General features: G+C 45.7%; 1 protein-coding gene across 2 annotated transcripts; it reads left to right on the top strand.

Moving 5' to 3' along the window:
* Positions 1-1,989: 1,989 nt before the first annotated feature.
* Positions 1,990-25,755, top strand: ZBTB2 (zinc finger and BTB domain containing 2). Of its 2 annotated transcripts, none has more exons than XM_047102323.1 (3): positions 1,990-2,073; positions 17,342-17,526; positions 22,964-25,755. In XM_047102323.1, the coding sequence occupies exons 2-3, from the start codon at positions 17,354-17,356 to the stop codon at positions 24,333-24,335; spliced, it is 1,545 nt and encodes a 514-aa protein (XP_046958279.1). In that variant the 5' UTR covers positions 1,990-2,073; positions 17,342-17,353; the 3' UTR covers positions 24,336-25,755. The 2 variants fall into 2 exon arrangements, with proteins under 2 accessions (XP_046958279.1, XP_046958280.1); XM_047102324.1 differs by lacking the exon at positions 1,990-2,073 and adding an exon at positions 2,519-2,606.
* Positions 25,756-27,371: the final 1,616 nt, after the last annotated feature.

Below are 27,371 nucleotides of genomic sequence, written 5' to 3' on the forward strand. Positions count from 1 at the left end.
CAGGTCACGATCTCGCGGTCCAGGAGTTCGAGCCCCGCGTCGGGCTCTGGGCTGATGGCTCAGAGCCTGGAGCCTGTTTCCGATTCTGTGTCTCCCTCTCTCTCTGCCCCTCCCCCGTTCATGCTCTGTCTCTCTCTGTCCCAAAAATAAATAAACGTTGAAAAAAAAAATTAAAAAAAAAACTAATCTAAAACTTCAGCCATCAGTTTAGCCCACTTTTTCCTTTAGTTTCCGTTAAGTCAGTTCACTCTCCACTGTAAGTATTCCATCAGACCATAAACTTGGAAGTTCAAGGTCTAAAAGAATTAAGAACTGAAAGACTTCTAACTCTGTCTACCAATCAGAACCACTTTAGTTTCTCAATAAGATGAAACAAATCTCCACTGCACAGCCAATCCAAGGAATCTGGCGTGCCAATCTGAAGGCCAACTTTGATGTGTTAGTGCACTAGAAATACATATCAGGGTCAGAATTTGGTTTTGCAGGCAGACATTTAACCACTCAAGTCATTTATCTAGCTGATCAAAGAACAAGAAAGTTCAAGGCAGGTATGTATGAAATCTATTATTCACTTTTGGACCACTAAAGTTACACAGCTGCTTATTTAATCTTCAAAGAAGAAATTAGTCATCAGTAGCTCTGGGTATAACTGGATTACTAAATCAAACTCAGATTTTTAGGGGGGGTGAGGGACACTTCTGTATGTTAACTGTCTTAAGGTATTAAGTTTGCCTTAAATATTTTGGAAACTATGTGCCAGGGCAATGTGCTAAGGCTGGCTCTGTAAACCAAAACGGGTTCAACATCAAATTAAGGAGCTTATAACCAAATTGCATGCCTTAAAACCAAAGAGTGTACTGGAAACTGCTGCCTTCAGTTCCTTAATAATCAAGCCATATTCTTAAGTCTTCAAAAGCCTAGATATGTAAAATACAGAAATCACTAAATCCAGTCCTCAAGAAATTAAACGGTACTTCCAAAGATATAAATATAATTCTAACAAAATGGCAACAAAAACAAACCTTAAAATGTCAAAAATGACCACCAGAGAATCTAAGTCCCCTGCCTGCCACGTTACCTGTTTCAGGACCTCCAAATTAACAGAATGGCTAACTCTAAATCCAATCTAACAGTACCCGAGAGATCAAAACAAGAAAGTAAACTGTTCTCAAGTAACAAAAGTGCTTTGCAAACTGATTTTGGACCAACGCTTCAAAAAACACAATTACTGAAATAAGCATCAAATTCATCCTAACAGAAACGTCTGACATCACACTCAACTAGTCTGTTTAAGGAAGCACTTATACCTCTCTATACACACCACAAACAGATCTACTTTGATATGACTTTTTAATTCCACTGGTGAAAAACAGCTATTAGTGATTTACAAGTTTCTCCCTGGTTCTCAAGTCCACTCAAGTCTTAAAACTTATGCTACACGGGAAATAAAGGGACAAAAGTATTGGCCGAGAGATGTCAAGCAGAAGCCTCCAAGAAGTATCCGGAGCAGTTCTGCATCCCTTCCCAGAGCATCTCCAGGATTATCCTACCTAAACACTTTATGTAAACACGGGGCTAGTGACTCAAGCCTCCAGCCCCAATAGGTGGAGAGAAGTTTCCTCGCCTCGGCTGCACATGGTTTGCAGAAGTTTGGCTGGAGCAGAGCGGAGCCTGGGTGGGAGCGGCAGTGTAGTTAGTGCTGCAGGCGGCGGCGGCGGCGGCGGCGGCAGAGCAGCAGGAGGCGGAGGCGGGCGGGGGGAGGGGAGGCGGCTGGGGGGGGGGCGGAGGGGGCTCTTGCCGCCACTGCTCTCTCGCCGCCTCTCCCCCCCGGCGGGAGCCGCTCTCAGCCTCTTTGCACTAGTCGCTCCGCTCTCTCGGTCATGTGACCTTAACGTAACCGGACAGGAAAAGCCCCGCCGCCGCCGCCGCCGCCGCGCCGGAGACACCGACCGCGGCGGCAGCAGCAGCAGCAGCAGCAGCGAGAGGCAGAGGCGGCGGCGGCGGGGAGAGCACGGCCAAGGCTGCCCAGCGGTGCCTCCTCCACACCCCCCGCCGCAGCAGCACCGGCGACAGGTAAGCACGCAACGCCTCCACCTCCCGGGGCCGGTGCCCACGTGCCGCCCCCGGCCCGGGCTCCGGGAAGGCGGAGGGGGGGCGGGGGCCACCGGAGCTCGCAAACGGTTCCGGCACCAACGGTGGCAACAAAGAAGAATGACCCCCGTCCCGGGGCTCCGGGTGAAGGCAGGCGGAGGGCCCGGACCACACGGGGACCCAGTTCTGGGAAGCGAGGGCAGGGGCGCCCCGCGGGGGCGGGGGCGGCTGCGCCTGGCGCCGGGGCTCTGGCCGCCTGACAAAACCATCCCCCGGAGCCAGGCGGCGGCGAGTCGGCGGCGGCTCCATCCGGGGCTTTGCGGGAGGGGGAGGGGACGGAAGCCGAGAGGGCGGGCGGCGGATCGGAGGGAGGGAGGGAGGAAGGGGAGGGGGGCGATTCGCGTTCCGTTCCCCGTTGCCGGTCCCTCCCTTCTCGCCGCCACCGCGAAGTGCGTCCCGAGCGGCGGCGGCCGGTGAGCGTCCCGCGCTGGAGCCCTGAGAGGCGGGCCCGTCAGGTGCGTAATCCTTCCGACGCCTCGCCGCCGCCTCCTGCTGCTGCCGCCGCTGCTTCTTCGGCGGCAAGGCCGCGAGCTGCGGAAGTGGGTTTGGGGGAGGGGAGCGGAGACGGAGGGGGAGGGGAGGGATCCGGTCCGACCGGAGCAGGCCCGGCCTCTCTGGCGCTTCTCCCAGCTGCAGCGGCTCCTACAGCTGCTGCCGCTACTGCTGCGGCTCCGCCTCCCCGCTCGCGGGCGGGGGCGCGCACGCGCGCTTCCGGCCTCCTCGGGTCTCGCGCTGTCTTCGGCTCTCGCGCGCGCTCTTCCCCTGGCCCTGTCTGACCACCCCCCGCCCCCGGCGCCGGAGCTGTTGCGCCAGCCGGGGCGTTGCGCACGGCGTAGGCGTCGGCATTGTGTTAAACTCCGCGGGACTTGGGGAGAGCGCGCGCGCGCACGCGGGACCGAGGGAAGCGGAGAGCGTGCGGCGTGGCCGGAGTGCGTCGCCCCTCCCCTCCCCTTCCCTCAGCCCCTCGGGTATGGGGGCGGGGCCGGGGTGCGCGGCGCCCGGGCCCGTCGGGCCCCTGCCGGTCTAGCCGGCCCCGCCCCCGGCCGGGCCCCCGCCCCCCCCGGGACGGGGCGGGGCGAGGCAGGACGCCGCGGCCGTTGGGCCGCTCCCCTGCGGGCGGGGTGGATGGAGGCCTCCCTGGGCGCCGCCTGGGTGGACTGCTGCGGCCCGGGCTGCGGGTGTGGGCGCGTTAGGCCGGCAGGCTCGGGCTTCCGCTCCACGGGCAATCTGCGCCTCCGCTGAGGCCGAGGTTACCCCGGAGCTGCGCTGTGGTTTCTGGCTGCTTTGCCTTGGGGTGTGAGACCGGCGTCCGAGCCGCGCTCCCGGCCAGCGCGGCCCTCGTCTCCCACTCCCCCACTCCTCCGCCCCAGGGCTCTGAGAAAGGGAGCTTGGGGGCGCGGAGGCTGCTTCCCCGGCCCGAGGCGTTTTTCCTGTGTAGCGGAACCCCCAAACCATTGATTTTTTAAACAGGCTAAAAAGAGAACTGATAATGCATCGGTGCTTAGGAAGCAAGGTTTTTGTCGCGTTTAGCTGGTAGTGAAAGGAGGCAATAGGAAAGCAAGGGTAGCAGGGCAGGCAAAGTGATTGGGCCGGATGAAAATGCAGACAGTTTTTGCTAGGCCAATTGACTGCGAGAACTTGGAACTGCTGAACTCCTAATTATGCCTTAGGGAAATACCCCCCACCCCCGCCCCACCGCTGCAGTGTTCATTTGCTCTTCATCAAATACAATGGTCCCACTTAGTGTGTGTTTCCATTCTATTTTTATAAGTTTTTGTTGCAGTAAAGCATAAAAAAGGTCAGAATTACGAGTTCACGGGCTCACACGGAGCTCCGGGGTGCTCTGGGTTTCCCTAAATGGGATGCACTGTCCTTTTTAGGACAGATCATCTATGTCGACCCTGACGGAGCACGGGAGCAGGATGTACATATCACTAGCATTTTAGTTTGAGAGGCCTGAAGCTTCAGTAGGAAATCAGAATTAAGACATTTTAAGTCCTCCGATTTATTACAAAGCAACATTCATTGTTCAAATAGATTTTATTTTGCATTTTAAATAACAGGCCGTTATTAAATAATAGGATGTACATGCAGGGTGTTTTCAAACTGTTAAAAGGTAATTTTTGAGAAAAAAGTTCTAATACTGCATTCCTTCAAACTGGGCATTTCTCAATAAACTTGTGGTTTGTAGGTTATTTTCTAGCCAAAGAATTGACTTGTTTATTGACACCATGGTAAGATCTCAAAGCACAACTTTATACCGGTGGTATTAAGTGCCACAAATAGTAGTGGAGAAGACCATGAAAGGGGGACAGATAAACCGTCCCTAAAACTTTGCTGTACTGTATAGTCCAACCACTTGCCAGTTTCAAAGCTTCTCTCAAAGAGGGTGTAAATAAATGGTGCTCTGCAAACTTCTGCTGAAATACTCCAGCAGCAGAGTAAACACTGTGCATGTTTGAGGTCCACGATGACAATTTCTTTTTTATCTTAAAGATTAATATGGGGGCGCCTGGGTGGCTCAGTCGGTTGAGCGTCTGGTTGAGCGTCTGATTTCGGCTCAGGTCATGATCTCACTGTTGGTGAGTGTGAGCCCAGGGTTGGGCTGTGTGCTGACAGCTCAGAGCCTGGAGCCTCCTTAAGATTGTCTCCCTCTCTCAAGTTTTTAAAGGTTAATATGAACTTTGCACTGTCCTCAAAGATCTATACCTTTTTAATGTAAAAATTATGTAAAATATAAAGTTTTATCCACCTTGACCTTTTAAGATGTGCCTTGTAAACGCTACATGTCCCGGAATAGGGGGATGCGCTTTCCCCCAGCTTGAGAATTCCAGACCTGGAGGTAGAAAGTGAAGGAGGCCTCTAAGGCAGGTATGTGGCATTGGCTGGGAATCAGCTTTGCAGTTGGAGACCTGCCATCTCTTACCTGTCTCGGTGCTGCATCCCAAGGCCCGCTGGCCTTTCCCTGAAGTCACCTTGGAACATTGAGCAAGTAGTGTGGTTCCAGCCTGTCACTGTAAAGGAAGGACTGCTGGACTGCTGGTCTGCTGGAGACTTTACCATAAATTTCAGAGTGCACGCGGCAGAAAAGGGAATTTATCCCTTCTCCTGATTCCTTATGGTCGCTAAGTATGACTCTGAAAACCTAAAAAGGAATTGAGAGTTTTTATTTTCCCGAAGAAAAAAAATTACAAACATTCTAAGCATTAGCTCGAGAACATTTTCTAAGCCTTTTTTATGTTCAAGTTATATTTTTATTAGCAAATGAAACTTAAATAATTGAAATATTACTTTGAATCAATAGCAAATAAGAGCTAGTGTTTTACAATGCCAATATGCCATTGAGAGATGGAGCCAGTAGCCGCAGAACCAGGAGTTGGCAGTCCAGGATATTTTAGGACTTTTTTTTTTCTGTTATGAAGGCCAAGTTAGGGGCTAGTATTTACACTCAAGCACATAATTCCCAGTTCATGTGGATGAGGTACACATCATATAACTTTCTGACTTCAAGAAAGCCCAGTGTGCAAAGACAGGAACTTATAAAGCATTTTTATGTATCTGACTACTCACAAAATGGTTCTTTTTACTTTGTAAGAGGTTTTACTTTACAAGAGGTATAGTTCCATTAAATTCTGTACACGCCTAAGCTCTGCACCAAGCAAGGATGAACTATAAGAATCATCTGAGAATAGTTTCAAAGTATATTTGTGTTCTACACCATGCCTACCTAGATGCTTAGATTCTCTGAGCCCCAGAGTAATTTCTGAAAGAGGTTGTCTAAGTGTGTTCTACAGACCGTTGTGAATCTCCAGGACCCCCTCAGGGTTCCATGAGGTCAAAACAACTTGTTTAATAATAAGATGTGATTAACCTTTTTAGCTGTTGATAAAATGGGTCAACGTTGGAAAGATCTGCATAACTCGATGAGCTGACATTTTCCAGTGACCGATGGGTGATGTTAAAAACTGTGCATAGGTAAAAGATCTGTTAAAAGAGCAAGATAGAGCAATGAACTTTCCTTCCATTAGAGTAGGAAATTTTCATTCATTATGTATTTTTAGATCGCACAGCTAAACTGCAAGAAACTGCAACTTACCAAGTTTTAGTGTAGCATCAAAGAAAAATGTCCACAATCACCTAGAAAAGCTATTAAAATATTTCTTTTTCCAACTGCATATGTGGGTGAGGTTGGATTTTCTTTAATATTCAACCAAAAAAGATCACAACAAAGTAAGTGGAGAGGCAGAGTAAATGCAGAATCCAGTTGTCTTCTATTACAGAGATTTGTAAAAACAGCAAATTAAGTTTTCAATTCTGTGTGATCATATGTAGGTTTCCTTAAAGTTGATTATAGCATAATGCCTTTAGAATTATCACTTTAATTAATATCAAGTCTTTATTAGCCGTAAATCTCTGATTTGTGGCTCCTTGACACAGCCTATCCCGGAACTACCTCCTTCTGACCTTCACTTAGAAATTAAAAACTAATTCCAATGGTAACGTCAGCAACACGTAATTGAAAAGGCAAACTCTTACAAATTCAATGTTTTTCAAATTCAAAATAAGAGCTATTGATTAGTTTATGCCCCACCTTTTTCTATTTACCGTCAAGGAGGCTTGACTAAAGAAATGTTAAGAAAAATACATCAACCTGTCACCACAACTAATTAAGACACATTTCCTAGCTTTGAGATACAATTTAAAAACATTAAAATTCAAATGACTAGTCCCATTCAGGTTTACTTTATAGGCCCTAAATATTAATTATTAATAATACTAATTGGAAAAGCAGTTTTTTCATCATGGTAAGTGGTCTGAACTACTTGAAAGAATCAATCTTACTTGTGGGTAGTGCTTTTTCTGTTACTGATGTGTCCTGTGCATTACAGTATTCATTTATGCTTCACTTAAATAAAATTAAGGACTTGAGAGGACCCTATTAGTGCCCTTGAAATGGGTAGTCTAAGTGGTGTTTAGTATCTTAGGAGAGCTATTATCCTCAAAAAGTGAGTCATCAGTTCCCAAGCGCTGTTTTGGTCCTCTCCTTATACTGAAAACGTAGGAGGAACTTGGGTTGTCAAACATAATGTGATGGTATTTGTCCCATTCAGCCGCACCTCCAAACGATGAGTAACTTCCGTAAGGATCAGCTCCACCTTTGCTGTGTGCTGGAAGCTGAAAGCTTCCACATCTAGGGAGTGTCGCATTATCAGTGTGGGAAACAGTGGTGAGGCATTAAATAATATAAACGGTCATTTATACTTAGCTCTGGAAAGTGTTTTTTACTTATTTCCACATGTGTCTTACAACCTCTGAGTTTGCTTAAGGAAAAGAAAACTTTGTACACATATACATGCATAAAGAAGGCATTCTACAAAAACCCACTTTTAAGAATGGTCTCCCCTCTCCATCTCCACTTTTGTTCAGTGCCTTTCTGGTCACTATTCTGATTTAAGAAAGACAAATGATTTTTTTTTTATTTAGTTGGGTTTTTTTTTGTTTTTTTTTTAAGTTCCATTTGTAGTGTTAATTGGTTGAGGGCTTTATATAGGTCTTCAGTTTCATGTCAGATTTCATGCCTGCCCTGGGTGACTAGGATTAATTAGTGACAGATCTGTGGAGCCAAGTAGTACAGAGGAAAACATGTGAAATTTACACCCGGAAGACCAGGGCTCAGATGACTTCTGTTTGCCGTTATAACCTCTCTGAACTATCATGTAGTAATTTAATGTTGTGACTTTTGGAGTCAGATACACCCGGCTTCTCCAAAGACTCTCAAGACATAAATCACAGCAGGACTTCAGAGCTCCAGACCAATATAACCAAAGTATACTTCACACCTCTCCTTGGTCATCTCAAAAGTATCTTGGTCCCAGCACATCTGAACATAACCCTCGCGATCTTCCCCATAAAGCTGCCTTTTTGCCTGTATTCCCTCTCCTGGTGGGAATCCCCACGATCTCTCCAGTCACACGAGCGAGAAATCTAGGAGTGATCTTGGACACCTCAATTTCCCCCACCCTCCTCCCTCTAACTCACCAACCGATTCCGTTGAGTTTTTATCTTCTAACTACGTTTCGAATCCTGTCCCTCTCACCCCATCCTGATGGCCACCACCCAGTCTGTCTTGTCTCTTCTAGACCATGGGAAGGTCTCTCCTCACCTGGCTCTTCACCACTCCCGCCTGCAGTGTGGCCATCCTGTCACTTCCGCTGCAAAATCCCCTCTGGTGCCTCCCTGTTGCTCTTAAGATAGGAACCGAAATCTTTAAGAAGACCTGAGTCTCCAACTTCACCTAGCCTATTCCTTTCTGGCTCTTTGCCCTTCAGCCACACGGACCTTCGTTCAGTTCCCCAGTTGCATCTTGCTCCCACGTATCCTGGGGTCTTTGCAGATGCTGACCTCTGCCCAGAATACTCCATCCTTGCCCAGTTAACTCTTCTTCAAATATCTGCTTAACCAAGGTCTCCTCACAGAAGACTTCCCTGACCTCCAACCCGCAAATTGGACCCCAGTGCCTTATATTTTTCTTCACATTGTACATTTGTGTACTTGTTTGATTCTCCCCCTTGAACTCTGTCTGTATTCTGCATACCCTTTCATCCACTGTGCCTGGCACCTCAGAAAGCTTTCACCAAAAGCATGACGACTTCCCAGATCTGCGTCTTAGGAGCTGGCCTACATGTGGGCAAGTTACTTAACTTTTCTAACTCTGGTAGATTCCTTCTGGAGAGAGGGTAATTGGTCCTTGGTACATAATAAGTGGTCATTAATTATTAGTGCTGTGGTTATTAATATTATAATTAATACCAAATAGCGAGGAAATGATATACCATGGTATTGTTGAGGATTAAATGAGGAGTGTAAAGAGTATACTGTAAAGTATAAAGCACTATTCAGAACTTAATTGAAGTTCTGAAGTTCATGAAGAAGGATGAAGTGGCATTTACAAATAAAAGACTTGGTTGGGGGCCTGGGTGGCTCATTCTGTTGAACACCCGACTCTTGGTTTCAGCTCAGGTCATGATCTCGTGGTTTGTGGGATCGAGCCCCGCGCTAGGCTCTGTGCTGACACTGACAGCGAGGAGGCTGCTTGGGATTCTCTGTCTCCCTGTCTGACCCTCCCCTTCTCGTGCGTGCATGCTCTCATTCTCTCTCTTTCTCTCTCAAAATAAATAAATAAACTTTAAAAATAAAAAACTTGGGGCATCTGGGTAACTTAGTTAGGCATTGGATTTTTGATCTCAGTTCAGGTCTTGATCTCAAGAGTCATGAGTTCTAGACTCACGTTGGCTTCCATGCTGGGTATGAAGCCTACTTAAAAAAAAAAAAATCAAAAACTTTTGCTAAACTATAGCTCCCTTTCCATTGATGTGACTTTTTAGGTTAGTCTAGGATCATCAGAAATTTAACTTCCCGCACAGCACCCAGCTAGTCAGAGGCCAAGCCATGTCTGGGCACTCAACATTCTTCTCTCTGAACATATAGTTATTAACAAACATATAGTTTTTTTAAACATCAGACAATATTCTAGGTACTTGGAATAAAGTAATAAATGATAAATAGGACTCCATGCTGGCTTTCTGGAAGCACCAGGCAGACATAAGTAGACTGGCATGTTCACAGGTGCTCCAGAGGGAAGGAGAGCTTCCTGATCTTAAGGACCCGGGAATTCTGCAGAGGACAAATAGGGCTGGGGCTGGGGGGCGGTAAGTGGTGAGTCCCTCTGGAGGTGGCACATTCGAAGGTCTGGCACAGAGGTTCTAAGGCCCCCTTCAAACGGGCCTCCTTTCCCGACAGTGGGAATAAAATCAGGGGCTGAACTCAGCTTTGAGAGCGAGGCCTCTGAGCAGGGAGTGTTGCAAACTGCTGGGAGCCCAAGATTGGTCTGGGCTTCTGGACCTTCTGGTTGTAAAGAAAAATGCCCCTCTTCAGCTTTATCTCATTTCATCCAGCGTTTCCGAAGTGAGCGAGATAACATCACTTTGTCTCCATAATCATTAACATATTCAGATGAAACTGGGCTTTTGGTGATGCTTGAATTTCTGAACAAGTTGGATACTTGATCACTTCATAAAGATCATCAAGTAGATAATCTTATATCAAGAAAAGAACCAGGCACAATTTAATGTCATAAAATTTCATGTAGTAATTTTTTGTGCATGAGAAAATTTATTCCCTGTAATGAATATAGTACAACAACCCTTCCTTCAGAAAAGTATTCTGACCTTATGTCTTTTCTACCCATTTATATTTAGAAGTCCCCCGTCCTACAGGGTACCTGAGTAGCTCAGTCAGTTGAGCATCTGACTCTTGATTTCGGCTCTAGTCATGATCTCACAGTCATTGGATTGAGGAGCCCCACTCCAGGCTCTGCACTAGGTGTGGAGTCTGCTTGGGATTCTCTCTCTCTCTCTCTCTCTCTCTCTCTCTCTGCTCCTTTCCCTTGCTTGCATGCTCACTCTCTCTCTAAAATATATACATATATATACTAAAAAAAAAAAAAAGTCCCCCATCCTACAGGTTATGTGAATATTTTATGACTTTTCTTGCAGAATAAAGAGGGACTGATACTGTTGGACCCCTAGTTTTGAGGTTGGTTGATTGGTTTTTAGTAGGTCTGTGAAATCGTAAAGTCTGGAAACCATTAGTTTGGATCAGCACGAGAGTATGTTGTGCAGAGTTAAGCAGGGGTTGGGTCATGCAGGGCCGGGTCGGCGGTGCTGAAGAATTTGGGTTTCATCCTAAAGGCAGTAGGGAATCGCAGAAGGATTTTAAGCTGGTTAGTAACATCAGATTTGACCTTTGGAAAGATCATCCTGACTCTTCCCTGTGGATGGATTCAAGGGCAAGAGCTAGAAATGAAGAGATGAGTAGGGAGGCAGAGCTAAGGTGGTGGGGGTAAGGAGTTGAAGTCGGTGAGCCCTGGGTGACTGACTGAGGAGTGAGGGAAGTGAGGCCCTAAGTGGAGTGGAGATCCCTGCCTTGGTCAAAGAGTGGATGGCTGTGCCGCGCACTAAGCTAGGGATACAGAAGGAGCAGGTTTGTGTCCGTGGCTTTTGTTGTCTGTGGGGGGAGATGAGGGTGAGGGGAAAGGGGACTTGAGTTGTCTTGCCTATCCTGAATTGAGGGGGTGCTGCGGTATGGCCCAGCGGAAGTGGATTGGATCCCCACAGGGAGTCCACGGAAAGAGAAGCAGGCTGTGGACAAAAGGCAGAGGGGCATCAGCAAAAGAGGAATCCTTGGTGGAGATGAAAATAGAACAGGCAGAGGTGATAGAAAACCAAAGCACAGTGGCCTCAGAGCCCAAGACAGTATTTATGGAGCAGGAGGAAGGGTATTAAATGCCGCAGAGAGGTCGAGTAAGCATACTCTGTGGGGCTGGGGAGCAGAGGTCCTCCGTGACCTTGCTGAGCCATTTCAGCGTGGGGAATGGTGGGGGGTGGGGGCACAGGAGTGATGCTGCTGGTCAGCAGTTGGTGGGAAGGGAAGAGCAGACATCCATTTCCACAAAGGGGGGGTGACCTCCACCAGAACCCCCCCCCCATAAAAGATGTGCCGTCTCAGCCAGTGCAGCATAGGCTGCATGGAAATGGCTCTGAAGGGGCCTTGAGGAGGAAAGACTTCAGATGGCAGTTCTGTTGGCTGGGGGGCACTGCCTGAGATGCCCCCAGGCTTGGGGACCCCCCCCCCACTCTGTCTTCTTGGACTCATTCACATGTGTGAGACTTTAGGGCGGAGTCTTATTTTTCTCCCTGAGAAAGGTTTCTTTGGTGTCTGAAGTACGATTTTTAAAAATGTACACGGTTTTGTGTTTCCTATGTGAATTTGGAACATTCTTCCCATTTTCCCTCCTCTTGTTTGGTTTTTTTTTTCCCATCCCTGAGACCCCTGTACATGTGTTCTTCCCTCTATCTGTAAAAGACATGTTCAGTTTGTTTCCTATTCTAGATTGAATAGATCTCTAAATTGAGATCCTAAAGTAACGGGTAGACTCCCTTAAAAAAAGAAACATCTCAAAAAAAAAAAAAAGAAACATCTCATAGTTTTCTCATAGCTTCATTCTTATGGTCTTAAAGAAAAAAAAAAATACGTTTGTTTGTGGAATGAGAAGCCCTACCTTTTGCTCTATGGAAGGAGAGCCTGTATATCCATTAATGTAAGAACAAAACCTTCAAAGTCCTGTCAAACACTGATCAGTTTGATGACATTAAAACATAAAATTATATGTCAGAAATCTCTGTAAAACAAAATTAAAAGAAAGTGAGAAAAATATTAGGGGCATGCGGTAAAGGGCTCGTTTTTATTACGTTACAAAGGGTTTTTACAGATCAATAAAAAGACAAACAACCTGATTGAAAACCAGGCAGAGCTCATGAGGGGAATGCAGGAGGAAATGTAAATGATCAATAAACACAAAAATATACTTCCTCTCATCATTAAATCCATAGAAGGTAGGAAAACGAGCGTGGATCTGGCAAAGATTCTCAAAGACGTGGCCATAATACCCAGTGTGGCCAGAGTGTGGAGAAAGTGGCGGAGGGGGTTGGTGGATGGACAACTCACTATTGTGTGTCCGTGATCCTTGAATTTCTCGTAACAAGTACATATACTTAAAAGCAGCGATAAAAACAGTATTTCCGAGGGGAGTCTGGGTGGTTCAGTCGGTTAAGCGTCCGACTCTTGATTTTAGCTCAGGTCACGATCTCGCGGTTCGCAGTTCGAGCCCCATGTCGGGCTCTGCGCTGAAATCACAGAGCCTGCTTGGGATTCTCTCTGTCTGCCTCTCTCTCTGCCCCTTCCCGGCCTGCTCTCTCACTCAAAAAATAAATAAACATTTTTAAAAAATGTTGTTTAATCATGTTATAAGAGAATATAATAATATTTCCGATTAATTGTAAACATACTTGCACATAGCACGTCCTAGCAAATCAAGTGACCCTGTTGAAATCTCACTTCTTGCGCTTTCTGATTCTATTATCAAGGGCAAATCAGCTAACCCCTCAGCCTGTTTCCTCATATATAGAATACGAATAGCAGTAATACCTCAAATACCTTAGCGTGAAATTAAACGAAGAGCATATGGAAATGAATGGTCAAGGAAACACTCCGTAAATAACAGCCACTCTTGTCATCATCATCAAGAAATAAACAGTAATGTGTTCTCGCACTTGAAGCTGCTGTCTGTCCGTGAATGACACCTGAAACCACCTAAACATGTAGGGAACCATGATCAGAGACAGAACACGTGAAGTAGTGTTCGCAGGTTGCTCTTCAAGGCGTATTATACTTTCTTGTAGAGAAAGGCAGGTTAGTAGGATGGAAAAGGAAGTCGTCTGGCACTTTTCAGAGAACAGCCTTGAAGGCGAGCTTCTAAAAGTTATATCCTGGTGGAGGTCAGGTTCGAGTGATGTTTCTTTGTAGTCCCTGCCACCCTGCAACCTGGCACCGTCTCTTGTTTTCATCCTGAACCCCAGGCCTCGTTTTCTGTGTCCCCTTCCTAATCTTAGCGCTTTCCCCTGCACAGGAAATATTGGGGGACGAAGGTCCTGATGCTTTCCACAGATTTGAACGTATAACTGAGCCTACGGTGTAGGTCTGGGTACCCAGATTGCTGCAGCCTTAAGTGACCCTCCTGCCTTTCATGTTTGGATGTAACTCTGGGTAGAAAACACGAGACTGGACATCCTCCGGTCTTGCCTTGTGACCTGATCGGTCTCTTACGGTATTGATCCATCTCGTTCGTTCCTTTCAGGTAACACTTGTTAATTTCTGAATCTGCCAGATCATCCCTAGAACAGGAAGGAGAGTGGGGAGATCAGTACCAGCTTAGTAAGAATTGCCATGATCTGTTTTTTTTTTTAAAGCGTATTGATCATGTATTCTCCAAACTAGCTTTCCCAATTCTGTAGTTAAACATCATAGTTATCCTTTTTTTTTATTATTATTATTAATCTGGCTAATTAATTGATGTGTGGTGGGTTTTTCTTTTTTTTTACTTTTTATTTTTAGACAACTATAAATACACGTGCAGTTGCAACAAATAATAGAGATCCCGCAAGCCCTTTACTGAGTTTCCCCTAGTGGAAACTCGGTAAACTGAGTTTCCTACTTGCTAAACTGTGCTCCCACATCCTGGCCAGGGTGCTGACGTTGACAGAGTTGAGCTGCAGAACATTCCTATCACAAGGATCCTTCATGTCGCCCGTCTGAAGCCAAACGCATTTCCCTCCTGCTCCCCTCACCCTCTGTTACTAATCTGTTCTCTGTTCCTATGATCTTGAAGAATGTTAAATACATAGAATCATGCAGTATGTGACCTTTGGGGATTGGCTCTTTTCCCTCTGCATAATTCACCCACCTTGCTATATGTACGTATCAGTAGTTCATTTCTCCTTGCTGGCTGTGTTGTTTCCTGTGGTGTGGGCATACCACACTGCTTAACTGTTCATCCGCTGGGGGACACCTGGGTTGTTGCTAGTTTTTGACTATGAGGAATAAAGCTGTTGTGGATATCCACGGGTAGGTTTTGGTGTGAACATAAGTTTTCATTCTCTGGGATAGATGTCCGTGAGCATAATTGTTGGGTAGGACGGTAGTTGCATATTGAGTTTTTCTAAGAAACTGCTCTTTTCCGGAGTGGCTACACCATTTTACGTTCTCCCCAGCAGTGTTTGAAGAGTCTGCTTCCTTGACATCCTTGTCAGCATTTGGTGTTGCCATTACTTTATTTTGGCCATTGTGATAGGTTTATAATGAAATCTCATCGTGGTTTTCCTTTGCTTTTCCTTAATCGCTAATGATGTTGGCAATCTTTTCAGGTGTTTATGGACCATTTGCATATCCTCTTTGGTGAAATGTCTCTTCAAGCCTACTGCCTATTTTCTGAATAGATTTTTTTTTTTCCTGTTGGGTTTTGAGAATTCTTTGCATATTCTCTGTATACCTGTCCTTGGTCAAAAGGTTTGCAAAGGTTTTCAAATATTTTTCTCCTGGTCTTTAGCTTGCCTTTTCAGCCTCTTTTAACAGGACCTTTCACAGAACAAAAATTTTTAATTTTAATGAAATCTGACTTACCATTTTCTCCTTTTATGGATTATACTTTTGATGTTAGGTATAAAAACTCTGTATCTAGGGGCGCCTGGGTGGCGCAGTCGGTTAAGCGTCCGACTTCAGCCAGGTCATGATCTCGCGGTCCGTGAGTTCGAGCCCCACGTCAGGCTCTGGGCTGATGGCTCAGAGCCTGGAGCCTGTTTCCGGTTCTGTGTCTCCCTCTCTCTCTGCCCCTCCCCCATTCATGCTCTGTCTCTCTCCCAAAAATAAATAAACGTTGAAAAAAAAAATTAAAAAAAAAAAAAAAAAAACTCTGTATCTAATGCTAGATCCCTAAGATTTTTCTCCCATTTTTTTTCCCCCGAAAGTTATAGTTGGGTGTTTTCCCTTGGAGTCTGTAATTCATTTTGAGTTAATTTTTTTTTTTTTTTTTTTGGTCTATGTCCGGTTTATCTACGCCATTTGTCAAAAAGATTGTTCCTGCACTGAGTTGCTTTTGTGAGTTCGTCAACAATCAGTTGCGTGTATTCATGTGGGTGCTCATCAGCCCTGGGTGCTCCTTCTGTCTCACTGGTCTGCATGTTTGCCCCTTCGACAATACCACACAGTCTTGGACACTGTAGCTATCTGATGCATCCTGAAGTCCGGCTGACTCATCCCAATTCGCTATTCTTTTTAAAAAATTATTTTAGCTCTTCGGGTTTCTTTGGCTTAACATTATACCTTTTACAATATCCCTATCTATAGCAACAAAAAAATCTTGCTAGAATTTTAATAAGAATTGTGTCAAACCTATGTACACACTTGAGAAAAATTTATGTTCTTACTGAGCCTTCCTAACTGTAAATACGGTACATCTTTCCATTTTGTTAGATATTCTTTGATTTTTTTTTCCCTTCAGCGTTATAGTTTTCAACATACATGTTTTGTTAGTCCTATACATGTTTTGTTAGATTGACACATATGTATTTCAGTTTTTGAGTGATTGTAAATGGTATTATATTTCTAATTTCAGTGGCCACAAGTTCAAAGTTAGTGTATAGAATTACAATTGACTTTTTCATGTTAATCTTATAGCCTGTCCGTGGTGTTGCCAAACTCATTTATTAGTTCCAGGCGTTTTTTTTGTAGATTCCGTGGGATTTTTTTCTGCATAACAACAATGTCATCTGGAAATAAGGACAGTTTTAGTTCGTGTGTGTGTGTCTTTTATTTCCGTTCTTCCTTTATTGCAGTGGCTAGAACTTCCAGTACTATGTTCAGTACTGAGAGTAGACAACTTTGCTCATTCACAGTCTTAGAGAGAAAGCATTCGCTGCTTATAACATTGAGTCTACTGTTAGGTATAAAGCTGATCTGTGTGTAGTGAGCTGTTATAAATACTCTTTGCAGGAAACGAGCAGTCTCCTGATTTGATGAACCGTCCCCTTTAGAGGCACTTCCCCTGCTGGAGATAGATTCAGGCCAAGTGGTTTGCTACGGTGAAGTGTAAGGAATGAAGACCTTAGAATCCGGACTCAGAACACGCAGATTTACATTTTGGCTCCCCTGCGTTGGAGCTAGATGGCCTGGGCAAATTATTTACACCTCTCAAAGCCCTATTCCTCCTCCACAAAAAAGGGAGAAGAGCACCCTCCTCCGTCCTGCCTCGGGGAGTGCAGGCATCCAGGGGAGTAATTGCATCACTGCCAGGGGCGGCCCTGCCCACACTGTAGGAGCTGGAAAACTGCCCCAGTTTAGTGAGATCTTCACTGTACCCTGCTGTGGCCCCACCCCAGCACCTTAATTGGTCTCTGTGGAAGTTTTGACAATTTCTGATAGGTCGTTAAAATTTGCATTTGGAATCTTAAACTATAAGACTAGCGGATCTGGGGGTGTTGGCTGTCCCAAGAGCAGACAACTGAGTCCATTTCTTGGGCAGATCACGTAATCCCCCGATTCACGGTCAGTGTCATCATCTGTAAAATGGAAGTGAAGACAGAGTTACTTCAGCGGGCTGCTGCGAAGACTGAGTGAGTTTACGTAACATTGTTAGCATGACACGTTAGCTGTGATCGTTACTGTCGGTGACTGTAAAAAAGGACACATACTTACTTGTGAATCACCTTTCTTAAAAAAAAAATTGTTTGCTTTGCAGATTTTTAAAAAAATGGATTTGGCCAACCATGGACTTATTCTCCTGCAACAGTTAAACGCTCAGCGAGAGTTTGGTTTCCTGTGTGACTGCACGGTTGCCATCGGCGATGTGTACTTCAAGGCACACAAATCAGTTCTTGCTTCATTCTCCAATTACTTTAAGATGTTGTTTGTCCATCAGACCAGGTAACTAACGTGGTTGATAATAATCTAATGACTGTAGACGCTGAACTTCCATGGCCCTCTTTCCCTCTGAACCTGCTCTTTGCCCATCCAGACCATGGGTCTCACCTCCTCTCCCTGGAATCCTAGGCTCCCAGGCTCCCAGTTTTCCCTCGTGACCTCACTTGCCAACCTTGCTCATCTTGGTTACTCATGCTTTCAGTAGCCATTGAGAATCCCTGACCGGCAAGCCCTCAGCAGCGCACCCCCCCACCCCACCCCCATCCCCACCCCCACCCCCGCTCCCCGGACCCTGGCTGGGTGTCCCCTGCACAGCAGGATCGACAGCGGCCTCCTGGATCCCTTTCTCCCACTCCTCTGGCCCCACCCCCACCCCCAAATCTCCCCCCACACACACCCCTGAGTCTCCCCCACCCCCCATGCCTTTCCCAATCTTTATCCTGGTCTGCCAGTCTAATGGGAAGCTTGAGGGCATGAATTCCCCAGCTTCCTTCTTTTTTTTCTTAAAACATCTCAATCTCCCTCCGTATCTCTGCTTGGTTTTTCCTTCCCATCTCTCCTGCCTTGGAGAAGAGGACCCTGGATGTCCAAGGAAAAGGGATCTTCCTCCAAGCGTCGTGCTACCAGATCCCGCCTCTTACTTTTTTGTTCTGTACTTTTCACCGCGCGCTCTCTCCCCACGTTCGAGTCCCCGAAGGATCCACGCCCCCGACACCCAGTGGTGGCGTCTACTTGACTTACAGGGCAGTTTCTCCTTTATTTCACTGTGGAAGTGTTCAGAGGGCGAACCGCAGCCTAGCTCGTGCGCCCCCCACCCCTCGTCCCCGCTGCCACCGCCGTGTCTGCCCCATCTCTACCGAAATCATTTCTCAAACGTCACCTCTTGATCAAAACCACGGCTCTTCTCTCAGCTTCAGTCCTAGGCAGCATTTGCTGCCTACTGTTTTCTTCCTCTCAGGGTTGTTCTCTGCGCTTTGACAATGCAGAATGTCCCGTTCTCCTGCCCTCTGGGAGCTGTGCTGAGTTTTGGTCTCGGGCCCTCCATGCTTCTTTCCATATGCACTCTACCCCAAGGGGAGCTGCTAGTGCTCCTGGATTTTGCCTCTGCTGGAAACCACCAGTTTACAGCTCTGGCCTTGACCTTTCTCTGTGTCCTCCAGAACTCTGCTTCTCAAGGCCGTGAGGCTGGCCGCTCGTGGGCTTGAATGGAGTTATGTGCCGGTCTGAAGCGGAGTTAGGCCTTTTCTGGGTCATTCCCTGACCTCCCTGTTGATCTCCAGGTGACCTGTTCTTCAAATCGCTCTAAAACCCTATCCTCTGGTCCCCTGAGCCATGTTTCCCTCACACCCCTTTTGCATTAGTCCTTTCCTTCCCCTTCTCACTTCCTTCCATTTCCTAATCATTTTCCACGACTGTGAGATTAATATTTCTGAACAGTGCTTTGACTGTAGGACGCCTTGGATCAGAAATCCCCTCCGTGGTGTTACTCCTTTGATCACAAACCTGCAGGATCACCTCCGCACATCGAAACAGCACACACGTTCCTTGTTCTCTTTCAAGGCCCCTCAGGCTGGCAGCCTGACCTCCAAACCCCCTTGGGACCGCCCCTCCCACCAGGCCACTCCACTCCATCAGCCCAGCGCGCCCCACCCCCCCATCCAAAGTGATCAAAAGCCACTTCTTTCCTCTCCCACATCTCCTAGCACTTTATTTTTGCCCCTTACAAGATCCACGCATTTTCCCTGTGTTGTTCTTTGTGTATTTCTCTCCCCTCCTCTTTTGTAAGTTTCTTGAGGGCAGAGACTGGGTTTTACAAATCTTTTTGAAAGCCCCAGTGTATAGGTCCGGTATTTGTACACAATAGCCACTTGTTAAATGTCTGGGGGAGCAGAATGGGGAAACAATAGGAATAATGGCAAGCAGAGGTTGCTTTATCTCAGGCACTAAGGATGTTCCCTTTTAAGGACATGGAGACTTCATAACTAATGGGTACTTAGAAGTCTCCACACAATGAATGAAACTCTCTTGAAAGGAGGAAGATTTTCATTTGGGGGAGTAAAAGAATACAATATAATGAGTTTTAAATAGATGCAAGAAACTTAAATGTAGGGCAATTAAATGCCTTTGTAACAAGGAAATGTGGGATCTGTGTGGATAGGAGCCCCAAATGTAAGCAATCAAGTGTTGTTGTTGGAGGAGGCACGCGACATTTCTCATGGACACCAAGCAAATCCTGGTCGAAGGCCAGAGGCACGCTTTTAAACCAAGGCGTTTTTTGCAAGGTTGCTCTGAACAGCCACCTGACTACCCAAAAGGTGGACTGAGAATACGGTTTTTTGCACACTTGGTTTAAGCGTGTTTTAATGCCTGCAGAACCACTAGCTATATCTCTGCCTCGTGTGCAGCACTCTGGGAAGTTTTAAATCTTGTAGAACTACAAACATAGAGCTCCCAAAAGTAAAACCGCAGAGGGGCAAGTTTTGCTAAGCACAACCTCCTGATGAGGTCGGACATTATTTAAAATTCCTTATTTCCAAAGTTCATTAAGCCCATCTTTTACTTTGATATTCTAGTAAAGGAAAAATTAAAACTGAATTACGGTGGAAGTTTGCATGAAGGGCTCGTAGCTGTGCTAAAACTATGTTTTTCCCATAAAAGTGTTGTCTCAAGCAGACATCTGCAAATCAAACCACATAGGTGTAATTATCTTGTGGAGAGCTATGTCCTTCCAGAAGGACTTGGAAATGACTGAAGTCTGGCCCATAGCAAGCTGAGAGGTCTAGCTGCCTGGAAGGGAAAGCAGTCAGAGAGATGGCTGCAATGTGACCTAAGGAGCTTTTTTAAATAACTTTTTTTAAGGGTCTCCATGTGTATATGTGTGCATGTGTACTTTTGCTTCAAGAAAAAAAAGTCAAGAAATGAAGAGAGCTGGTTTCTGGGAACCTCCCTGGGCGCCGCATGAACTCCCAGAGATTCCCCGCCTCCCTCTCCCTGGTGCGTCCTCACCAGCCCAGTGGGCCACTTTGGGGCCCTTCTCCCTCCGGCCTGGCTGGGTCTCCCAGCCCCATTTCTTCCTTGCCTTCAGAGACTGCACACAATTCTTTAAAATCTGAGCTCTGCTGAGTCACCACCCTTTGTGGCACTAGACAGAGGACAACCTGTACAATAACAAATGAGGGGAAATGACAAAACTTATAACAAAATTTTGATGGAAAGAGGCCCTGCTTGGTAGTTCCCGCTCACAGATGCTGCCCCCGTTTGGATTTCTGCCCTTCCCTTTGCTTTTTGGGAAGCCACGGGTCCCTTCCTTCTGCCTGGAGGAACATTCCATCCTGGCAGAACAAGGGTGCCCTATAGTCTCCTGGGAGTACTTTGTACTCTAAAGGCCTATGGTTTCCCCGTTCTGGATTTCGGAGGGGATTGTTTGCATGACTAAAGTATTCCCCACACATGATCCCTGAAGCTTTGTTTTGAATATTGAACTTCCCTAGAGCACCTAAAGGCATCCCAGTATACACCCAGTATTGTTGGCAGTCGCCCTGTGCTTAAAGGGAAGACCGCCTGTGTTTGCATTCCTATTTAAAGGAAGATAAATAAAGCACTATAAAAGACTCCAAAGGAAGATGAGTGATCTGTGTGTCTTTTTAAAAAATAGAATCACATAAGCTCTGTTCTTTCTGCTGCTAAAGTGCTGCCACTTTTTATTCTTTGACTTTTCATACTTTGTAGTCAGAGGTTTTTCACATGACTATTGTATGCATTCATCTTGAAATATACACACGTTGATAGCAAAACAGCAATTATTCAAATCTGTTGTCATAAATTGCTATTACAGTCACCTTTAAAAAAAATAGAATAAAATGTTAAATTTGGAAGAGCAAGGTATACTGTTATTATTTTAGCATGTTGGAAAATATTTATTATTAAGATAAACAGCTAAAGGAGACAAAAAGTTATAATAGTAAGTGGTATAATAAAAAAAAAAAAATGATTAGGGGTGCCCAGGCGGCTTAGTTGGTTAAGCGTCTGACTCTTGACCTCACTCAGGTCTTGAGCTCAGGGTCATGAGTTCAAGCCCCGTGATGGGCTGTGCGCTGGACTTGAAGGTTACTTAAAAAAAAAAAACAGATTATAAATTCTAAAGGCATTCAGGGAAGCTGCCTTTGAAATTGAAAATGCATTGTCTATATTGTCTGTAGAATATAATTCACTGAGTGGATGATAGCACATACCTCATAATATATAGATAGATATCATTGCTTTCTAATGATGCATTCGAATTTCTGTCATTACTGATGGTTTAGGAAGAGTTCTTTGGGACTTGAGTATAGCTGCTTGACCAGAATGATGTTTCTGGAATGAGGCAAACACGAATGTCTAAAAGTTAGAAAATCAGCAGTGCCACTATCTGCTTTAGGTGTCTCAGATAAATCACCTAACTTTTGGTGATCTCAGGTTCCAGATCTGTCAAATGGGAATAATCAGATCTGCCTTAAATGCCACATAGGATTGTTTTCATGCTCCACACAATTTTGGTGTCACGGGTTTGGAATTAGACCAAGATTCAGTTAGACCCTCTTACTAACTGTGTGGTTTTGAGCAAAGTAGGAATCTCTTTGAGCCTCAATTCCTCATCTGTAAAATGAGAATTAATGGCAACTTAATGAGATAATGCCCGTGAAGCCCAGTTGTAATTCTGGTGATGGTGATGGTGATGGTGATGTTTTGGTAAGTTGTCCCGGAACTATTTTGTGATGCAATTTAGCAACACTGGGAAGGTGATCCGGCCCCAGTAGAGCTAGAATGTACCTCCATCTCTTAACGGTGCTTCCTCCTCCGTGCTGGAGGGAGGTCAGGGAGCTGCAGAGCACAGAGTCAGGTTTTCTTTTTCTTTCACTTTTGTTGCGTTGCTCTCAGGCACTGGTTCATTCTAGCCCAGGTCCGCACACCCCCCCACCCCCCACGTCATTTTACAAATGAAGAAACTTTCTTATCGGGTAGATTGCTTGATCTACTTTGAAAGATCACCTGCTGAGCTCTGGATGGCACTGGGTCAATAGAAGATGCCAAGACTTCTAGCCAAAGATCTCCTAGAGTCCTACATAAAAATATAGTGTGATATGATAGAAATGTACATAGATTATGAGGAGAAAAACTTCTTCAAGAGTCTAGGGGCTAAGATGTCATATTTCTTTAACGTGAACTTTTTGGTTCCCAGTCCTCGAAAATCTACTTATCGTATTTCTCTCTGTTCTTAATATAATTAAATTACATAGGTGCCAGTTATCTCCCTTGAGTATTCCATTTCACGAAACACTAACAGTAAGAAATGGGGAATATTCTCGTTTCATTTGCCTTCTTTTTTTTTCTCCGGAGTTCATGTTATCATTGGAGACGCGAGTTGACATTTCCTTACAAATTGTTCACTTGTTTCTTTCAGTGAGTGTGTCCGTTTGAAACCAACTGACATACAGCCAGATATTTTCAGCTATCTCTTACATCTGATGTACACGGGAAAGATGGCACCTCAGCTGATTGATCCCGTTCGGTTAGAACAGGGGATCAAGTTTCTGCACGCTTACCCACTGATCCAAGAAGCTAGCCTGGCCAGCCAAGGAGCCTTTTCTCATCCCGACCAAGTTTTCCCGCTGGCCTCTTCCTTGTACGGCATTCAGATTGCAGACCATCAGCTGAGACAAGCCACCAAGATCGCTTCGGCACCCGAGAAACTCGGGCGAGACCCACGGCCGCAGACCTCCAGGATGAGCCAGGAGCAGGTGCCCGAGGCCCCACCGCTGTCTCAGCTGACGTCCAATCTGGCCCAGGTGAATCGGACACATCTGACTCCCTCGGACCCCCTGCAGACCTCGCTGTCTCCAGAACTCGTTTCCACTCCCGTGCCTCCCCCTCCCCCTGGGGAGGAGACCAATCTGGAAGCCTCTTCGTCCGACGAACAGCCCGCATCCCTCACCATAGCCCACGTCAAGCCGAGCATCATGAAGAGGAACGGAAGCTTTCCCAAGTACTACGCCTGCCACCTGTGCGGCCGGCGCTTCACCCTCCGCAGCAGTTTGCGGGAACACCTCCAGATTCACACCGGCGTACCTTTCACGTCCAGCCAGCCGGGAGAAAGCCGCGTGCCCCTGTCTCTTTGTAGCAACGCAGCCGACCTGGGCAAAGACACCATGGAAGTGCCTGAGGCTGGGATGATAAGTGACAGTGAGCTGCAGCACATCTCCGACTCTCCCATCATCGACGGGCAGCAGCACTCGGAGACGCCCCCGCCCTCGGACATCGCGGACATTGACAACTTGGAGCAGGCGGACCAAGAGAGGGAGGTAAAGAGACGCAAGTATGAGTGCACGATATGCGGCCGAAAGTTTATCCAGAAGAGCCACTGGAGGGAGCACATGTACATACACACCGGGAAGCCTTTCAAATGCAGCACTTGTGACAAGAGTTTTTGCAGGGCCAACCAGGCCGCCCGGCACGTATGCCTCAATCAGAGCATCGACACGTACACCATGGTGGACAAACAGACTCTGGAACTCTGCACGTTTGAGGAAGGGAGTCAGATGGACAACATGTTGGTACAGACCAACAAACCCTACAAATGCAACTTGTGTGACAAAACGTTCTCCACTCCCAATGAGGTTGTTAAACATTCGTGCCAAAACCAGAACTCGGACGTTTTCGCCCTGGACGAGGGGCGGTCCATTCTGCTGGGCAGTGGGGACGCAGAAGTAACGGAACCTGACCACCCAGTGTTAGCTTCCATCAAAAAGGAACAGGAAACAGTGTTGTTAGACTGAATGTTACCTATCTTTTTAAAAACTGTCGTTTTTACAGAGACTGTCTCCTTTCCCTTGCCCCAATTCAGAACTGTAGTTCTCCATGGCATGATACAAACAGGTCCCTGGTCCCTTTGTCCACCTCACCCCCTCCTCCCCCAACCCCAGCCCTTCCTCCGTAAAGGCTTTGTGCATTATCAACCTGGAACATGTTTACTTTAATTCAGGGGATATTGGAAAGATAATGGTCAGTAGTACTTATAAACTCCTAGATTTTGAGACGTTTTAGATGATTTAAAAGCAAACTTGGAACTAATGAAGGGTCTGTTAACAAAACACAACAACTAGAATGCAATTTGGTAAGCTAGAATTATGACTCTCCCTGGGTAAGAAGTCTTCCTTCTCAGAAAGTGTTGGGAAATACAGCATGCTTCTTAGAGATACAGCTGGGCTGTGTACTATGCAAAATCTAGGTGTGGGGGAAACTTTTAACCCAAGAAAACACTCTCAGTATTTATTCTCCAGGTGTCTTATTTCAGAATGCATCCTTTGAGATTATGTCCAGTCGAGAAAAATCATTAGTTAAGAAATCTACTTGAACAGAACACAAGAGAGAAAAAGTAATAATGTGATGGCAATCTTAATTTTTGGATAGAACATGACAAAGCTGTGAGTTGTGTGTGTTTGTAAGAGAAAATGTGTGGGTATTTGATATAAACAGGTGAATTAATGCACATGCCTTAGCTAATTGCTGGCGTCTCTCAAAGCTGAACAGTAACAAAACTCTCTGTTTCAGTTTCTGACAAATCTGTCGGTTGTTTTAAAAATCAGATCTGAAAGTCCTGTGCAGTAGATTGTCTTTCTGAATAGAAAATGACACGCTATTCCAGCAGTTGCCAGTGTTAAATCTGTTTTAGCACCAACCAGCTGCTTCAAATCAGTGTGTGCACGTAGGAACGTGGATCCTAGAGGGGAAGTTGTGAGCAAAGCATGTGGTGACTTTAATGACTTTAAAAGTTAATGCTAATAGTTTACTGGCAACATTTGTTGAAGCATCAAAAATGGCAAAGAAAAATCAGGACAAAAACGCCTAATTGCTGATTGGAAAAAACAAAAAAAACCCAAAAAACAACTTGATTTTGATGTTAGTCTCCACTTTTTTTTTTTTTTAAAACACCTGAAATTTCCTCCATTGGCCTGAAAGCAGTAAACTGTGTCCACGAATCTTTCCTTACGCCAATGACAGAATGGTCTCACAGGACTAAACAGGAGCCAGAAATAAGGACCGAAGGGGAAAGGGAAAAACAGTTCATAGCTGTGCTGTACGTATATGTTAAAAACTGAATATCCTGTCATCCTGTTTCATGTATAGTTGAGTTCGCAGATTTGTAAGTTTTTATACATACTTTCATGGAATAAACATTTAATTAAGTGAGTATTTTATTTTATCTGTGTATCAGTTCGTCTGCCCAAAAAGCAGGAGAAGTAGAGACCAAGGCCTCTCTTTGCTGCCTCTCTCTGTCCATCTGCAGAACCGTGGGCGGGTCCCCTAACTTGAGCAGCATTTTCGACATCTGTAAAACGAAGACAGTGGCAATTGTGGATCGTCATATTGTGGGAATCAAATAAGTCAACTGTATCCGAAAGTGCTATGGACAGTCCAACCTTGGCCAGGAATGGATCTGAAAGTCCAACTTTCCCAGGGAAGAAAGAGACACCAAGAGGCGTTTACCTCAAAGTGACACACGTTCGTGCTGTGTAAACCTCGGTTCTTAAATATTGAGAGGTTTCCACTGATTTCCTCGGTTGAAACTATATTCACATCTCCCGATTTAAATGAAAGTCTTGAGCCAAGTTAACTTCTCTGAAATTCTGTGGAAGGGGAGATCCAGGCATGCCTCACAGGCCTCCGCAGCACTCCAGGCAGCCTCAAAGAGACATGGGATGTGGCCGGAGGCTCTTAAACAGCAGAAAGTCATGGGAATCACGAGGGATCTGGTGGGTGATGAGAGAGGGTAAGGCACCAGCCAGCCCCAGCTCACTTCCCGCAGGTTGGTGGAGGGGGGAAGGGCAGGACCTGTGTTCAGCTATTCATTACGGGTGGGGTGCAGGGCTCTTAAGCGTTAGTCTGTGGCCACCTCCCCTGGGACAGACCTGTCAGTTCCCTCCATACCCTAGAATGTTCCATGGCTGTAGAATCCCAAGAGGTTATAAATTTAACAATTTATTCTTAATTTTTGATGGTACTAATTTAAACAAGCTTTGCAAGTTTCAGTCGATGATGTAATCAGTCTGAGCCCCTTAAGCTTCAGAAGTGACTTAGGCTGTCACTCTCCACGTTCTAGCCCCTATTAACACTCCTGGTTCTATTACTTTTCTTCATGGGGAAAACAAATTCATTCAAATTCATTCAAACAAAAACTCATTCAACAAATCGAGCTAAATAATAAATTTGTAAAGTATTGTAGGATTTCACTTTACCATGAGAAATACGGCTGTAATGGGAAGAAAACGTTGCCATTCAAAGGTATTTATTGGGGCACCTGGGTGCCTCAGTTGGTTAAGCGACTTTTGATTTTGGCTCAGGTCATGATCTTGAGGTCATGAGATGGAGTCCCACATGGAGTTCCACGCTGGGTGTGAAGGCTGCTTAAGATTGTCTCTCGCCCTCTCCCTCTGCCCCTTCCCTGCGCACGTGTGCTCTCTCTCAAAAAAAAAAAAAAATATTATCCAATAAAACTGGAAATATATACATACATATATAAAGCGACTTTGGATAATGACCTAAGAATGGAGAGTGGAGTGGACTCCAAACCTTCTTTTTAAAGTCATAGGGGGACACCTGGCTGGCTCAGTCAGTAGAGCATATGACTTTTTAAATTTTTTTATAATGTCAAGTTAGCTAACATACAGTATATACAGTGTGCTCCTGGCTTCAGGAGTAGATTCCCATAATTCATCACTTACATGCAACACCCAGTGCTCATCCCAAGTGCCCTCCTCAATGCCCATCACCCATTTTCCCCTCCCCCTACCCCCCCCCATCAACCCTCAGTT

This window comes from Lynx rufus, unplaced genomic scaffold (assembly GCF_022079265.1).
Source record: "Lynx rufus isolate CCGP_SWC_20201006 ecotype Redwood Valley unplaced genomic scaffold, mLynRuf1.p SCAF_6, whole genome shotgun sequence".
In the NCBI taxonomy this organism is placed as follows: domain Eukaryota; kingdom Metazoa; phylum Chordata; class Mammalia; order Carnivora; family Felidae; genus Lynx; species Lynx rufus.